General features: G+C 42.8%; 1 protein-coding gene across 5 annotated transcripts in view; it reads right to left on the bottom strand.

The window, feature by feature from the left end:
- The window catches only part of unc5a (unc-5 netrin receptor A), a 178,960-nt gene extending 165,145 nt beyond the window's left edge, over positions 1-13,815 (bottom strand). For all 5 annotated transcript variants that reach the window (XM_019870063.1, XM_019870064.1, XM_019870065.1 and 2 more), the window contains exon 1: positions 13,416-13,815. In XM_019870063.1, coding sequence (XP_019725622.1) covers positions 13,416-13,506 — 91 coding nt within the window. In that variant the 5' untranslated portion in view covers positions 13,507-13,815. The remainder of the gene's footprint in view (positions 1-13,415) is intronic.
- Positions 13,816-17,860: the final 4,045 nt, after the last annotated feature.

Genomic DNA, 17,860 nt, shown 5'->3' with positions numbered 1-17,860 from the left:
ATATTTATTTATTTATTTATTTTATATAGGCCAAAATCTCAATAGGTGTTGCCTCAAAGAGTTGGTGTAATGATTATTTATGTATTTAATAATAAAATGTTGCTTAATTTTTATTAAGCACCACCTTAATTTATCCAAAAGTGAACACTTGTTACAGTGCAGTTTCTGCTGTTACTGGAGATATTTTAGCGGACTATAGTCACTAGTTTTACCAGCATGGATGCATTGAATACTTAATTTACCTTTCTAAAAAACTGTCGACTATCCATGCTGTCGACTCAACCTGACTTTCGGCAATGAACTGTCAGTTGTTGCGTTAGCATTTGATGTGGCGATGGTGACAGACACGTCAAATGCTAACGCAAACCCTGTTGCGTTCAGGAAACCTGGGAGATTTAAGATTACACTAATGGTAGGTTATCGAAATATAATTTAAAATGGCCACATTACATTGAATTTGATGCAATATATTAGCAAAAGTACAGGAAAAATAAATAATACTTTTTTTTAAATAATGCAATGAAATTATTTAGGGGGGCTAAAGACATTTTTAGGGAGGCTGAAGCCTCCCTAAAATAGGCCTAATGACGCCCATGGTATGACCAGAGCTCATTCAGAGGCCCATGTACATTAAATCGATGCTTGAAATTGGACACCGACGTGCATTTATCCAATGACTCCCACAGTGAACAAATACATTCTTTTCGGGTATATTGTTGAGTAGACGTTGGCTGTCTTTGGTGTGTTAGAAAAACTAACCGAACAAAATCAGACTTCTCAATAATTTGAGCAGAACAGACGCTCACAAAAGAATAACAAATCCGCAATGTGTCTGGAAAAGCTCTCCCAAGGCAGTAACATGACTCTAGTCAGGTGCCCAATTAGGATAAAATATCAATAACTTCGACAGTGGTGCTGGTGACATCATGCTGTCCTTTTTGATATTAGCACCAGTCTGTCTTTTTTGCCTCTTTAGCATTACATGTCACGCTGATCTCACTCCGTCCCCAGCAGACCCAAACCAAGAAACTCAATCACTAAAGAAAGGAATGAACATAGGGATGCTTCAAGAGAGTTGTCATAAGAAAATATCAATCCTAGGAAGCCGAGACAGAGGGACTTTCTCATAGGGAATACTAGCTTGTCAATCATGTCTGTCTTCAGACAACACCTCTCACAATTTATAATGTTGTTTGATGTATTAAAAAGGTGTTTGTTCACGAGGTGGAACATGGTGGCGCTGCCTTGCTTTGTTGCAATTTTTGCACAATCTGCGCAACAACTAGCTCCTGTTTAGGTACTTTTTTTTTAATGCAAAATAAATGGAGGATGACTTTGTGTTTGTCACGTAATCTGTCAAATGTTCAGATACTGCTGCGGCCTTACCTTCTTGATAGAGAAATCTACAAGCAAAATGATATCATGTTTCAAGTTTCATTTAATTTGGGCATGTCTAGACGTTCTGGAGTGTATTCAGCAGTGGCGGATGCTGGTCTGTCAAGGAGGGGAAGCTCAATTTCGGCCTACATCATAAAATGTGTCCGTTTATTTGTACGTGATTTCCACTCTCCGTTCCGTTTCAAAAAAAAAAAATGAAAAGGATGCCTTCACCATAAGATCGGTGATTGGCTCATTTCGCTGTCAATCAAAAAGAGATTCAGCCTCAGCGAGATCATCCAATCATCATGCAGAACAGCTGAGCTTCTGCACGCCCACTGTCCATAGACTCCCAGAGACACTGAGTGTCTGATGGGCGGGACAAAACCAGCATTCATCCAATGACTCGTTTCATTTCAATACATTGGGACAACCTACACTGAACTATCTAGATGCCCAGCGTCCGCGCTATAGACGCTCAGCATCCACACAGTTGAAAGCAAAGTGAAGCTGCGGGAATGAATGAGAAGAGAGTCACGTCGTAACCAGTAATAAGAAGCTGATTCGGAACAAAGGTTGAGCGCGTTGTAGCGCATATTCAGTCAATGACATGTCCACACAATTGTACGTACACACATATATTTGATCACTTACTTTTTGACATTTTAAAGGAAGCTGAGCTTCCCATGCAGTCTAAGAGCAATCGCCTCTGGTATTCAGCGCCCCCAAATGTCTGTGCGCAAGGTGTCGGTCGTTTCGGGCGGAGGGCTTTTTGAAGTCCACAGTAATCACATTAAAGCAAGGGTGCGAACAGATGTAAGGAGGCTCGACTCGGCTTGGAAGCGGGAGTAAACAGTTTAGGAGCGAAGTGTTTTAGAAAATCAAAAGACAGTTTGGGAACTGGTAATAAGTGTCCCGCCCAGGCGAACATTGGTCATCCGCAAAGTCTGCGACTTGCTTATTCGTGGCAGACCAGACATGAAGGTGTCATTGTGTCTGTGGTTCAAAGCTTGGCAAAAGTAATCAAATCACCGCCGAGGGGCCGGACTGGGGGTGTGGTATGCAAATATCGGGGGCAGTGTTTTTCTTGTATTTTGCATATGTAAACAATACAAGTCTGACGAGGAGCATGAGGAACTTCGAACGTGATTGCGGAGCAACTGCCGTCATTCGCTCTGGGAAATCGTGCTTCCGCCGACTGCAAAGACAATCTTCCCTGGGTGTCTTTGTCCAGGTAAAACCCCGACATTACCGCATTGAAAACCATTTCCCCGCTGTGTATGACGTGTGTCTCCCTCACTGCTGCCTCGCTCCCTCCCTCGTGTTTGGCATCGGGTGCCTCTGCTGTTGTTTCACGGCAAACATTAATTGAGGTTTGTGATTGCTATAAAAATATTTACGACTGCCTGAATTCTACAAGCAAGTACGCACATACATAGATACGTGCGTATATACACACGCATGTATATACACCAAACAGCTAGATAGAGGCATACCACTTTTATCTCCACCATGGATGTAATTATCCCCCGTGAATGATTGGCTCACATTGTAAAAGTCAAGTTCCCAATTTTTTTTCCATTCTTCCTCAAATGAATGCTCAAACATCAGCAGGTAATTATCAAAAGCAAAGCTGATTTATAGATGTCTTGAATTTTAAGCATGGAAGGAAATTGTACACTTTGATTCAACATAAATGCGCTGCCAGTGCGGACTTAAAACGAGGGGGCCTCAATCAAGTGCAAGGCACTTTGCAGATAGCAACGGCTTGATCCCAATAGCAGCTACAAGTATGTTACCTTCATTCTTTGTGCTTCAATTTTTTTCCGCGAAGGGCATTGACCAAAAACAAATAAATAAATCTGCTGCCTAATTTTTCATCTGAAATGTCAAAACCTAGTTTCACGAAACTGAAAAAGGACTTGTTTTGGGAAAACAATATCAGAAGGACCTCCATAGATCAAAGAGGCCGCTCCCTCACCATTCCACATCAAGGATAAATGATAAATGTTTTCATGTTTTGTGGAAGACAAATCTGAACAGCATATTAATTTGGAAGGAAACAAACACACAAACAAGGAAACAAGATCCATTTACATATTTGTTACTAATTCAACAGGTGTAGGAAAAAAATAAACTAATGATGTTGAATGAATACCAAATTAAAAGGCATTTTTCAGATTTTTTATTTAATACATTAAACATGTTTCAAGATGAGTGTTGAAGAATGTGACAACAATTTAGGACTGAATTATCATCTTGTCAAGATGTACAAAGGAGCATTAAACATTTATTCACCATCTCTGTTGCGTGGAATTTTTGGACGAGGCTAAAATAGGGAGCGGTCACGCGTTTGGGCGACTGGCATGAGTGTGCCCTGCACGACAACTCAAGTACTATACGCCTTCACTCCAGGGGCCATTCAGCACAAGCGCCGCTTGCTTAGCCCATTTCTACCACTACAGCATGCGGTTATCCATCAAGCTTTGCCAACAAAAATCCCCCCTTAAGTGTTTTTGGGTGTTGCCGCATCTATGCCAAGCAGTGGAAGTCCCAGGCATATCGCTGGCCGAGCACTGTCACGAGACACGTGAAGGTGAATCATTTTATTTGTATTTTTTTTTCAATCATCAAGGGGAATCTGCTCATCGCGTTGCTTTGGCAGCCTGACAGTGCACCACGGTCGGCCACAACTCTGCCATCGGCCGGCTGAATTGCAACAGAGTCAAAGGAGGGGAAAATTGTCTCCAATGTCTCTGTGGCCCGTGAATGAGCCCGGAGGAGCAGGCATGGACTTGATTGACAGGTGAAGGTCGGCTTCAGATGACATGCCCACACAATTCTGCAGGTGGAAGGCAGCTTCCATTTTTTAAAATAATTTTGGAGTTTTATGTTATACACTTGCCTATTGTTTTTCTTCATTTGAATTTAGCAAGCTTGTTCATAAATTGCAAATGTCTCAATTGTGAGACAAATAAAGTTTTCTTATCTTATCTTAATACTCTTCGTGGTAGCGTGTCAAATTGACAAGCCCTTTTTTTTGTCACTTTACAGGCTCTTAAACCAACCCCCTCAAACCTCACATAGCAAAACATGCTGGATAGGCTTTAATGTGCTCTTGGGGTCAGTGCTCTGTTGACTCAGTTGAATTGGCTTCCCTAAGGCATCAGTGCCTGCACACGTAGACATAATTAGAAAAGGTCATTGTGCCTCCTGTCTCGTCACCAAAATCACTTCAATATGACAAATTCGGGGTCAGGCGGCGACAGATCTCCCTTAAGATACCCTTGCCAATCAAAACCCGGCACAATAAAGCTCTAAGCTGAGTTTTCTAATAATGTTTCATACATTTTGACCTGCTTCATAAGGGGAAGCACACCGATCAGCTCCACAATTGGAAGGAGTATTTTTCGTCAAGGTTGAGGTGGCAGCATAATTGCAGTGTTTCTGTCATGTTCTTGATGCATTAATTTGCCTTGTTAACAATATGTGGAATATCTTCCTTTGAGACTGATCTTATGGGTATGGTATAGAGCAGGGGTGGCCAATCCGCGGCTCGCGAGCCGCATGCGGCTCTTTGGCTGGTTCAATGCGGCTTCCGGCCTCTCACACGACAAGCGTCGAAAATGCCTCGGCAGTGGCGATGCCATTCAAACAAGGCGCTAACTTCACACAACGTACTACGTCAGCCTATCATCAATCCCGTTACTTGATTGACATAGAGGGCAACCAATCAGATGACTGCATTACCGCTCATGCACAAACAACGGCGCTAAGCGCTGAGCGAGTCAGCGAATTATCTCTGATTTTAAGGCAGGGGTGCCCAATACGTCGATCAGAATAGACCGGGAGCCAGCGAACTGGTCCCAAGTCGACCGCAAGGGGTGGGAGGAGGAAATGGGTGAGGAAAAAAAAGATTTGTGTGTTTGTATCTTTAGCTTTCATTCATTTTCGGCCCGTTCCGACTGTTGCTCATCGTGGTGTGCGTGCATATGTGGGTGATCGCACTGGTGGGCACCCGCGTGAGTGCGAGCGCACATGTCTGTGTGTGTGTGTGTGTGTGTGTGTGTGTGTGTATGCTTGCACGTGCGCGATCGGGTCGTCCGTGAGAAATTGGTCGCTTCAAAAGTCGATCTTTGGCCAAAAAAGTGTGTGTGTGTGTGTGTGTGTGTGTGTGTGTGCATGCGTGCGTGTGTGTGCACGCGCGTCCGGGAGGAAGGGTATGTTGTGGCTCTTTGTAGTCACACAGTAAAAAAATTAAATTGGCTCTTCGTCTCTGACTGGTTGGCCACCCCTGGTATAGAGTCAGGGAGTCATCAGTTCCACCAAAACATCTTGGCTGCAGGAAAATAAAAATAACGACAACACTGATAACTGCCTGTTGGAATCAATTGACCTTCAGGACATTTCAGCCTTTTTTTTTTTTTTTCCTCACTACCTAGTGCAGACATTGCCTGCACTGCATGATGAAGTGGAGGAGGCTTTCACATCTCTCCCTGGTGGCTTCACTAAGGAACTATTAATCTATAGCTCTCCATATTGCATTCAGATCCGCTTTCCCCGTGCTGCCGCGTGGCCTGAAGGAAAGGCCAGAAGCGCACCCAGAGGAGCGTACACGTTGTTATGATGAGCTGCACCGAGACACCTTCGGGTTTCTAAGCACTTCTGCAGACAGTGACTGATGGCCAATTAACCATTTGTACAAGACTATTGATCACTGGGAGAGTCGGAACATCAGGAACATCTAACCCAGCACTACTGGCACTGTAAGCTGAGCAACTCCAAACGCACAAACGCACCATTCTGTTCTGTGTAACACACTTGGGCTTTTTTCAAGAATCGAACAAAACCTAAACAACACAAACTGAATACCGTGTGCTATGCGAAGTGTTTATGGCGGCAAATATAAAACTAAAGCCCAACCAAAACATCTCAGGCACATTTGTGTGACGGCGAGAACATTTCGGAGACACAACTGAATGGAGTGATTCTATTTCATCTTGTAAAATGTAAAATATGACAACAGTTGGATCTACTCATCTTGACCTTACATAAATGAATACACAATAAAGCCGACCGACAAACCAAATGCGATTTGAAAATTGCATTCTGCTATATTGCGATGATGAACTGAATGTGATAAATTGTTCAGCCCTAATTTACAGCGTGGTCCGCCGAGGACTATTTTCACCAAGGAGAGGCTACTTTAGTTTGCCACCCTTCCTGGATGACGGGAGCAAGTACAAACACTTTAACAGGGGCAGACAATAATGTGACTTCCTAAATTGTGACCGTGGCTCTATTTTATCACTTGCTTGCGATTGAGGCGCAGGGCCATCTCATTCCGCATCAGAGGTCAGAGCTCAGAAGTCAATGCAACACCAGGCAGGTAGACAAAAACACACACACACACACACACACACACACACACACACACACACACACACACACACACACAAGTACAAACCTATAATGATGCGGTGCATTTCAGGGGGGGAAATGGATCAAGTCAGGATCTCAACCTTCGCACATGAACTTGAGTAATAGGAATGGAGTAACTGAAACACAAAGGGCAGCATTTGACAGATGTAGCGCTTTTGCAAGGCCTCTGCATATACGGTGGAAAATAACGCCACGCCTCTGAAGGCTTCATCCTCCATGCAACCTCGGTAATGTCCTTTCTTAACTCCTCAAGACCGCCATTCGGCAATGATAAGCACAGGGACATCGCTCGGTTAAAGATATAAAGTACCTGAGTAGTTGTCACCAACTGGAGCGTGTTTCTCTTTTGTTTCAAGCTGACCTGTGATGACACGCACTGTTTACCGCTTATTCATTTGTGGGGGACTATCATCTCTGCACCCATTAATCACAGCAAATCCACACACACACGCGTTAACTTCCATTTTTGCGTGCGGCAAGAAGCAGGAACACTTATATTGGGGCTGTCAACACACTAAATTAATATGAAGAAGTCGAATCAATAAACACAACCAGTTTGATCATCTTTGACCTGCACAGAAGCAAACCTCTTCCTGCTTTCATTATAATATTGCTCATTTCTCATATCTGATCCTATAAACAGCACAAGGATAAAATCAAAAAGAACTTGTGCTTCCGATGAAGTCGATAGTTTTAATTTTACACAACACTCTGAAAGTATTACTTTCGACCTCTAAAAATTTCGGCACAGGTACATCCCAATTTATTCTGTCAAATCCGGCAGTTAAGGAGAACAAATCCCTGCCTCAGTGCATCACTCTTCTGGATGCATGAAAAAAAATTAATAAAAAATTAATAAATATATAACGTGCAGTACAGTTGTGAGTAAGTTAGTTGCCTTCTAAGACTCTCGGATGGTTTGGACACGTTCAGACGAGAGAGATAGTGAGTATGTTGGTAGAAGGATGGTGAGGATGGTGCCGCCAGGCAAGAGAGCGAGAGAAAGACCTAAGGTAAGGTTGCCAGATCTCGTTGGCGAAGACATCAGGCCAGGTGGTGTAAGAAAAGGAGACAGAAGTTACTGTAATCTTAAATTTAAAAATATGACATGCTGTGGCGACCCCTAACCACACAAGCCGTTAAGGAAAAGCAGAAGATACTTAGTAACTGCTGCACAAAAGCCCGCTAGCTAATGCTAACTTTAGCGACTGGGGTCATGAAATGAGCATTGATGTTTCTGGAGTTGTTAGCTTTCAAAGAAAACACAAACAGTGCAGAAAGAAAATATTATCATCTTCTTTGTGCTTTACACTGACCATTGTTTACACACCACAAGGAGCTGCACAATGTCCATTGACAAGAAAGCATGAAATCATGACACACAAATGTCTTCCAATTCTATTTGATTCTTTTAATAAGGTATGTTTTTAACCAATACAATACTTTAGACAGTGCTATTTTTCTTGATGTTTGTGGGATGCCATGCATTAGCCATGAGACAGCAACACAATTGATTTTAAAATGATATCAACCAGAAGCAACCCCCCCCGCCCCCCACCCCGAAATACATAATGTTACGATGAGGAGATACAAACTGGCAGCAAGAAAGACAACACTGGGATGAATCACATTCATCCAAAGAAAGACGTCTGGCAAAAGAAATCTTTGCATCAGAAGAGAATGGCCATGAGCAAGTGACAGGATTATGCAATATATTTCTGCCTGGTGTCACTGCATCGCCACGTGCTTGCATCATCACAAAACGTACACCCTGTGGAAATGGAGTCCGATTCCCATGCTCCTTCCAGACAACAATTACTTGGCAACACTCTTCTCATGGTGTCTGTGTGTGTGTGTGTGTGTGTGTGTGTGTGTGTGTGTGTGTGTGTGTGTGTGTGTGTGTGTGTGTGTGTGTGTGTTGCAAAGCAAAAGCCATCTTTTACCTTGGATGACTTGCTGCCGTTTTTATGTGAACTGAAAGTCAAGAGGCAAGTTCCAAGTTGAGATGAGTGACTGTGCGAAAAGCAACAGGATCAGGGAAATCTTAACTGTACATTGCTGTAAAACGTATTATGACAATTACATGCGAAACAGCAGTGATGGTTTTAAAACAAGACAAGAGTGCATCTATCTTAACTTGTGCTTCTACTTGTATGATTGTTAATGGCCGTTGAACGGAGGTGGCAGTTTGTACGCAGAAACCAAACACAAGAAACCGAGGCAATTTTCCAATTAAATTGACTGGAAAATAAATCATCTGTTCCCGCTGCGGACCAAACCACCTGCAAACACAGCCGGCGCTGGGTCGGAAGTCTCCCACCGAGCAACGCCCCTGCCCCACAGCTCAGGCGGCGCTGTGGCCGCTCGCCAAGCCGCGGAACCAGCACTTTCTGGAAGGGCCAAGGACTTTGAAAAATATTCCAGTTGTGATTCTCTTTCCTTGATGTTGCGACTGCGATTTAATACACAATTATTTGCTCAAGGTCGTCTTCACACGTATTTTTTTTAAACAAACAAGCAATAGATTAAATCTGTATTACAATAAACATTATGTTTTGCTCGTCTAGATTAGGCGAAAATGAGGGAAAATTACCCATTAATTAATATGCAAAGTTTTTTTTTTTTACCTATTTCAATCACAGCTGATTAAAAACACTTTGACTTGCAGTCTTTTCAGTGTTCACTACGACAACTTCACCAATTCTACTAACAAGTGTGGCCTGCACATCAGTATGTCATTTTACAGCAATAATGCAAACAAATCTGTGGCTTTATCACTTCACAATTTGTTTTATCTTTCATGAAACAATGAGATATACGGTAAACATGTGGACTGTTCTTCCATCTTAAGTATTAAACTTTCAAGTGAGACCCAAATGAATATTTCACTCTCCCTGTTTCTTTCCCAAATTGCAGCCTTGTGATTTGAAAATTGCATTTCACTAGTCTCGATTTGAATTGGATTAATTGTTCAGGTCTACTTTCCAGGGCTTTCTAATAGCTCAATCACTTGCATTTTCACTTTTTTGAATACTGAGGGCTAACTTTGAAGAGAAAAAAGGTGCATGATTGATTGAGCGACAACTAATTGATTTTCAAATAAATAACTATTTTTATAATTGATAAGACAGCAGTTCATTTAAAATCATACGAACATTCACAATGGCAGCTTCCCAACAGCAACGATGCTCTTATTTTTGTTGTCCTGCCTGATATAACACTGATTATCCTTGTGTTAAATCAAACTCAGACCTTGGCTTGTACTTTAGAAAGCAATAACCAACATTTTTGCCAATTTTCTGACATGTTTCTGACCTGTGGCTCAATCTTAATTCATTTTGTGCATTTTTGTGCAGTGTAAATCAGTGTAAATTTGAAATGATGCAATTTTTGTGAAAAAAAAAAAATCGACAAAGTAAGCAACACAATCGATTATTAAAACAATCGTTAGAAGCAGCTCTAATAGATAGACATCTGTATGTGAAGTACATGACGCATGGGATGAACCATGATGATGCTGTGAAAGAAAAAGCACAAATGAGAATTTGATGTGACATGCTTTGACTGTAGGCAGATTGAATCTTTCTTCGTGAACCTAAAAAAAAAAAGGACGTGAATCGATTCATGAAGAGGGCCGTTGGTGAACTGAGGTTGCACTTCGTAATCAATTCAATCGAAGTTTTATTTTCAAAGTCAGCCTGGAACTTCCCTGACAAATTACAAAGTCTATCTAGCCAAATCAGAGGTCCAAGAGAGTCACAGATTGCGGCTGGCCTTTGCGCTACCACAGCATGTAAAAAGAACATGACCACACGTGCATGCAAGCAAATCCATGTGAAAACTTTCAAAACTGACATGCACACTTTGCATACTGAAGGCATCAAATGTTGTGCACAGCCTCGTGAAGCAGTGCAGCACTTTGTTCCTGAAGCTCAAAGTGTATACCCTCTGACAACAGCGCCAAAGAAAAAGTGCTGGGCTAGCTAAAATCCAGACTGACAGGCCTACCTTTATTAGTGACTGACTTATTTTTCTCGGCAAAAGAAAAAAGACAAGCCGGCTTTTGATACGGCCGAGCGTCGACTCAGCAGCCCTGTCTCTCACAGGATCGGTTTGACTGATCTTAGTGGAGACTGTCCCTGTCCTGATGTAGGAAGAATTGGCTACTATATTACCTGCGATCCATTTCTGGCTCTCGTCCCGTCCTATAAAAGAAGTCTGTTGGGAGAACACATGCTCGCGTTGACCTAATATGTGACAGAGATTGACAGACACTCGGGACAGTGTGCCCAGAAATCTGATCCAGGTGAGGGAGAGGATCTAACTGACGTTAAATTCCGTTTCCATCCACAGGAAACACACAGGAGCACATCCTTAGAAGCATCGAGTGGAAGGAAAAAAAACACCCTTGAATGGCTTACTCGTCGATCACAGTGCAAAGAAAGAGTATCAAAGTCAAATCTTGTCACTCCTGCGGGATTTTAGAGACTCTACCTGACCTTAAGCTTCACGTCTTTGGACAGTGACAAAAGCTCAGAATGTGAGTAAAAAAGAATCACATGAAAATGAGCCAAAGAGGAATTACGCGAGCAAACAGGATCGTGCCACCCATATACGAAACAATTCAAATGAAAAGCATCCAAAGAACGTACAACTGCACTCATGCTGTCCCTTAGATTGGTAGATGTGGTCCCTGAGGTATGCATGTTGATTTAGCCCTAATATATTCATAATTAAACACCAATTGACGCAAGAGGAAAAGCCGCCTAATTCATCATCTCTGTGCCCTGAAGCAAGACAATTACACCACTTTCACATCTTTGTCTTCAGCCCAAACCAAGGTTCGCAGTTGGGAACAAGTGAAATCTTGTTCTTGGACACACACCACCGGCTTTCAGACTGTGCATTGTAAAAACATTTGTGAGTAGCTGGCTTTGAAAGGATTTTCTCGTCACAGGCCTCAGACAAACTGAATGGGACTTACTGTAATCAGGGCTGGGTCTAGGCAGGGGCTAGAGGGGGCCTGGCCCGCTCAAGTAAATACTGTGACCCCACAAACTAAATCTCCCACCAAATATATATATTCACATATTTTTTTTATGATCTCATCCCCCTCTCCTCCGCTCCACTTCAAAGCGAAGCAAATGAGCTTTGTTAAACTTGTTCATAATGATTTGTCTAGTGACGTAGTTAATTGCTACGAACATAATAAGAACAAGAGTTATAAATGTTCTTGACCATTTGCATTTGTTCAGTCAACAACAACAAGAACAACCAAAACCATATAACCAAATTCTTCGAGTGGCTTAGCTGTACAGTAGCCTATTCTCCTAAAACAGGGTGTGTGCGCCCACTGGCCCGTCACGTGTCACAGCATTGGGAGAGAGCATTGTTCATCTATGGTGAATCTAACAAGAATAACAACGATAAAATAAGTGTGCCAAGCCTTTGAGACCACAGTGGTTTATAAGGCACTTGTTTCGTGTACCTGCATCCAAGTGAGTTAATTTGTCAGTTAGACGTGGTAAAAGGTGCCGGAGCACAACGCTGCCTCAAGATTTGTGGCTGCTCCCTCATACATGCCTGTCTAGACCCAACCCTGTAATCTATAACACAGTAAACAGTCATAATAATAATGCATATTCTTTGTCCAATCAAGATGGTCGATTCCTATTCGAAAGAGAATCAAATGAATGGCTGGCAAAGTAGATCTCAAGTCGATTCGAGACACATTGTAGGTGCTATTGAGCAAGTCAAAAAAGGTGTCGTTCATGTGTCTCCAACACCTTCATTCTTTTGTCATTTTTAATTTTGGATACAGAATTCCACCTCACTTTAAAGACACTGTTTGTGACCTCCGTTTTCACAGGGGACTAATAAAAAATACATGACGGTCAAATTTAAATTATTTTTAAGATGAAAGACCCCCATTCGGGCTACACCAACCCAACAGTTTTGTCCATGAAAGCACATTTGCATGCGCGCGGCAGCGCGTGGCCAAGACGCAAGCCCAATAAAACGCAATTCATCAGTGCGAGTCGATGCTTTCCCAACTCCGTAAAGCTGTCAACGTGCTGCAAATGCAGCAGGATGGAGTCGTGAATGCTTTGTGGGACATCCGTGTTGCAGCCGGTGCGTGGAGTGAAACAGGCTCGGCATGTCTCCCCATATAAGCCAGCTGCTATTGCACATTTACTGGAGGAAAGGTTGTTTATGTGACAGTATAAAGGAGCATCGTGTCACTGTGCATTGTCATCCATTATACAAGATCGACCCATCCGGTTCAAACGTCATTGGACAATTTTGTCACATTTTGAGCTACAACTCGTGGAAGGAAACGAAGCGTGCAACGCGATTGCAATTCATCACCACGTTAAAACGGCAACGTTGCGTGCTGGGGGGACGTGCGTCAAGTTTGAAGCGTGTCAGCACGCGAAAGCCTCTCCTTGTAACCTTGAGGGCGACGGCGGAAGAATATAACGACGACCCTCGTGTTCCAACACACGGCGCCGCTTCCACATGCAAAGACATGATGAAGTTGACACTTACTTGCACTTAGCCTCCGCTAACTCAAATAAATTCAGAGAGGAACTTACCGGTGCAGGTGACGCCGACGAAGCTGAGCCAAAGCACAAGAAGCTTCGCGCAGAGTCCACAGCGGACAAAGTGGCCCACAAGAAAGGGCATATTCGTCTTTTTTTTAAATCAAGTTTCACAAGAAATGAAGGGTGGTCGTTAAACGTTCAGAGTGTGTGGCGACAAGCACTTTTCAAATGACGCCGAAACGTGTCCCTCAGCACATGTAGTGGGCGGCCATCCTCGCGCGTCTCCGGTTGCTCGCAACAACGACTCACTGGTGTGGTACATCAAATGATGCCTTCCCGCACCCGCGGAAATCTGCCTTGTTTTGTTCCAAAAGTGACGCTGTCATCTCCCTCACTCGGAAAAAATAAATAAATGAAAATAATGCCGCGCTGACAGAGAGAGAGAGAGAGAGAGAGAGAGAGAGAGAGAGAGAGAGAGAGAGAGAGAGAGAGAGAAGAAGGGACACACTTTCTCCCCACTTGACAGCCGTCGAGCGAGCGATGTGGCCAAAAGGCGAGAAATGGTAATAATTGGCCTCAGCGAGAGAACATCTGCTTGCGCAGCAATGCTGAAGTGCAGCTTGAGACAGAGAAGGTACTAAGACCGCCAAAGGCTGAGAGAGGAGAGGCAAAACCAGGAGCGGATAACGTGGCCACGGAGCGCCCAAAACACGCCCACTCAATAGGGGGGCAAAGTCAACGTTTGCACATCGTGGACGAAACGCCGATCAAGACTACGAAGCACTGTACAGGACTAGAGAACACTTTTTATGGTTCTGCTACAACTACTACTACTATGGAGAGTCGTTTGAGAGAGTATTCAATATTCCATTAGAAGAAGAAGAAAAATCAGCTTTTTGTTGATCATGTACATAGGTGGATATGACCCAAAAATGTTAACCCATCACAGTGAACACATACTCGGAACTGTTTGTGACATTATTTTAGACCAATTTCACCGAACAGAGCTTGAAAAAAACAACAGAACAGTGTTTAAATTTGTCAATATGTTGAGAATTAAGGAAGTTCTGACATTTTAAAGACCTCAAAAAGCGGGCAAAAATGATCCCTTGTTTCAAATTCAAAACAATAGAATGGCTTGTGACTGAGTGTCTGCTTGAAGCACTCTGCGGTTGTGTGTGTGTGGGGGGGGTGGGGGGGGGGGGGGGGGGAAAAATAAGAACAAAGAGAAGCATTTTGAGTCGAGATAAGCAGAGGGAACGACTGTGATTGCCAGAAAAGCCATCTCTAGAGCGCGACCCCGGTCTGCCCGTTGTTTGTTTGGCTACCGGATTGCCACACCATCGCTGACAATGGACTACTTTTTCCCGTTCAACAGCTCCCCTGCGCCTCCCCCCATTCATGTTTAGGTAACAAACATTTTGGCATGGTATTTTCTTCGGCATCATACAAATTAAATGTCACTTCAACTGCATGTCCCCAAATACCTGCAAATTAGGTGAGATGTGTCAAAAACAAACAAACAAACAAACCAAAAAAAGCAAGTGAACTTTCAACAATTTTTTGGCCTGTCAAACATCAGTTATCCCGCCATGGCTACAATAAACATTGAAATACTGCATAAAAATAAATCATTCATAAAACTGAAAACGGGGTGACAGACAGGATTCCGCTGCACATCATATCCAATAATAGATGGGGAAAACACGTTTTTAATCTGCCAGAGTGTATTTTTCTGAGAGAAGGGCAAACAGACCTGCGTGACGTGATCACATGAGTAATGGCGGAAACAAGTTAACTGTCACATACCGACTGTTAGTACTGTTAGCATGCACTGGAGCAAAGGTAGTATCTCACAATGCCAGCAAAAGTTAAATTTTGGATTTTCGCCTGAGTTTGTAAAATTTCCTTGTGACATTAAAAATAAAAATCCACTTCATATTGCTTTTAAATTGCCAGGTTTAAACCATTGGTGCTGACAACAAAGATATTTATCGAGTAAATCAACATTTTTTAACTTTCTTCATTAATTTCAAACATTTTATTCAACAGTACAACAAATGTAGAATATAAAATAAGACAGTGTACTACTAAAAATGGACACCTCAGAAATAATGAATACACCTGAAAATGTAAATATAATTTTTACATTCAGATCCTACATAAGGCATTTGCATCACTGCTACTTGCAAGTCTGCATGAACAAGAGATGACACGACTGATCGCTGTGTTTGTCTAGTGCAGTGGTTCTTAACCTGGGTTCGATCGAACCCTTGGGGTTCAGTGAATTGGTCTCAGGGGTTCGACGGAGCCTCTGCAATTGAGGTTAAGACACACCCGACTCAACATGCCAATTAGTTATGACACGCCCGCTTGGCCATCGCTGGCTGCAGATGATCACATTACATTGCTTGTCCAATCAGTGCTGCGGGAAATTTAGTTCGCTCAGAAGTCAACGTGTGAATGTCGTGATACTACGTCATACAATTTTTAAAAACTACACTTATGCCATGTAATTTTATTTACTTTTTTCTGTTTTTAATAAATGTTTTTTTAATGTCTTGAATTTGTAGAAAATCATATTTTTATTTTTCACTAACGAATGGTTCTGTGAACGTGCATATGAACTGGTTGGGTTCAGTACCTCTGACAAGGTTATAACCACTGGTCTAGTGGCTGCTGCTAGTTATTGTTACGATCTAGAATAATCCTGATGAGAGTGGATCCCAAAACCGTAAACAAGCATAAAAGTCTTCTACAGTGCAGGGAAACTGCTGTCAAATTTTAACAAAAGAAATACTGTGACATGCATCCAGTTTCAATTGTACTTGTCCCCATTTGGGTCTCGGCTAAGCTGGAGCCTCATCCAGATGACTTTTTACGAGGGCTGGGAGGGGGGGGGGGGTAAATCAACTGGTCACCAATAACAGGACACACAACCATTCACACCTCTTGCTGTTGGGATGTGGGAGGAAGCTTTATACTTGGAGAAAACCCACACAAACACAGGGAGAAAATGCAAACTAGTTATTAATACGTTGAGGCACCTTATTTAGCTACATGAGAGGGCTGACTTATTTGGAAATAGTTCTTTATGATGCAGTGCTGTTCTACTACAACCAACACAAAACACAATCAAAAGTAACCCAAATTGAATGAAATAGCTACTCCAACACTTGGTCCAAAAGGGACTGAACCAATGCTGGGTTATAATCATACCAGGACACTGGGTTGAGGGTTTGATCCAGCACGTTGGGTCAATATTTTTTTGGGAGGTAAAAACTACCCATACTCATGAAACAAAGCTACCAAGGAATGGGTTAGCAGGTTATCCGTGTCGTTGTTGTTAAGTGTGATACTAAGAATGTTACATTAACCCTTTCATGCACCCTGTAACCTGATAACATAGTAAGATGTCCACTGTTGTAACTGTTGTCCCTGAAAGGGTTACATTTACTTAATCTCCAGTACACAACAAAATTGTCCAAAATGGTGACCAGTTTCAGCTCTTCAGCCCGCCCGAACCCAATCTTCAACCCAGTATGATGGGTCAAAATAACTAACCCAACCTTGGGTGTAAGTAACCCAATCTGCTCAAAATTCACAGCTACCCAGCCAAGGCATTTTGTAAGTTTTGTGCACCTAACGCCTGTCCAACAGTGTCAATCATTACAATGACAGAATTTTTGATGAATCTCTTTGTATGGACGCTCATTGTAGGTGTACCTAATGTTGTGGCTAGGGAGTGTTTGATGGATGGGAAATCTTTTCATCCAACACGGGAAGCATATTAGCGCTTTACATACATCTTTTGTACCTGGACACACGGCTCCCATGTTTTTTTTTTGTCTCAAGGGCTCGCGTGTCTGCCGCTTCGAACTGCTGTTGGACAAACACAGACGAAGAAGCATGAGGATTAATGCTCCCGCGAGGGTGTACACCTGTCAGCAAACTCACACCAGGCTATGACTTATGTTCCAGATAGCGTTTCCTCATTTTCCGACAGAGTCAGTCGAGTGATTATCGGACTGTTCAGCCGTGCTTTCGACAACGCCGAAGAGAAGATTATTAATATGCTTCAGAGGGGGTTTTGTCTCTTTGTTTATGCTTTTCTCCACTGCATGCATACAAGTCAGCAGAATAATAAGTGGAAGTGGAAGCACAGAACTGGACTTACCAGCTAATTATGGGCCCCATGTAGATGAATGATTCCTAAGCTAGAGCGTAGCTATTGTACAAACTCATTAAGCCGTCTCTCCATCTAGCATTCCTTTCTAAAGGTCGAAGTCAGTGACAGACTGACAGTGTAAAGCACGAGCCCTCAGCCGTGGTGCTCCCCGTCCAATCCTGACGGCCGCTTCTGCGTGTTCAGGGATTGTGCGGGAAAATAAGAGAATGAGTCAGCCTTGGATACTTAGGAGGATGCTCTTAATGGTTTCTCTCATTCTGCTAATCCGCTCTGTGGCCTATTAGTTAGTGCAAGCTGCTGGATTGTC

The sequence above is a fragment of the Hippocampus comes genome, unplaced genomic scaffold (genome assembly GCF_001891065.2).
Source record: "Hippocampus comes isolate QL1 unplaced genomic scaffold, H_comes_QL1_v1.1 scaffold9, whole genome shotgun sequence".
Lineage (NCBI taxonomy): Eukaryota > Metazoa > Chordata > Actinopteri > Syngnathiformes > Syngnathidae > Hippocampus > Hippocampus comes.
This window is presented reverse-complemented; position numbering and strand designations above follow the sequence as displayed.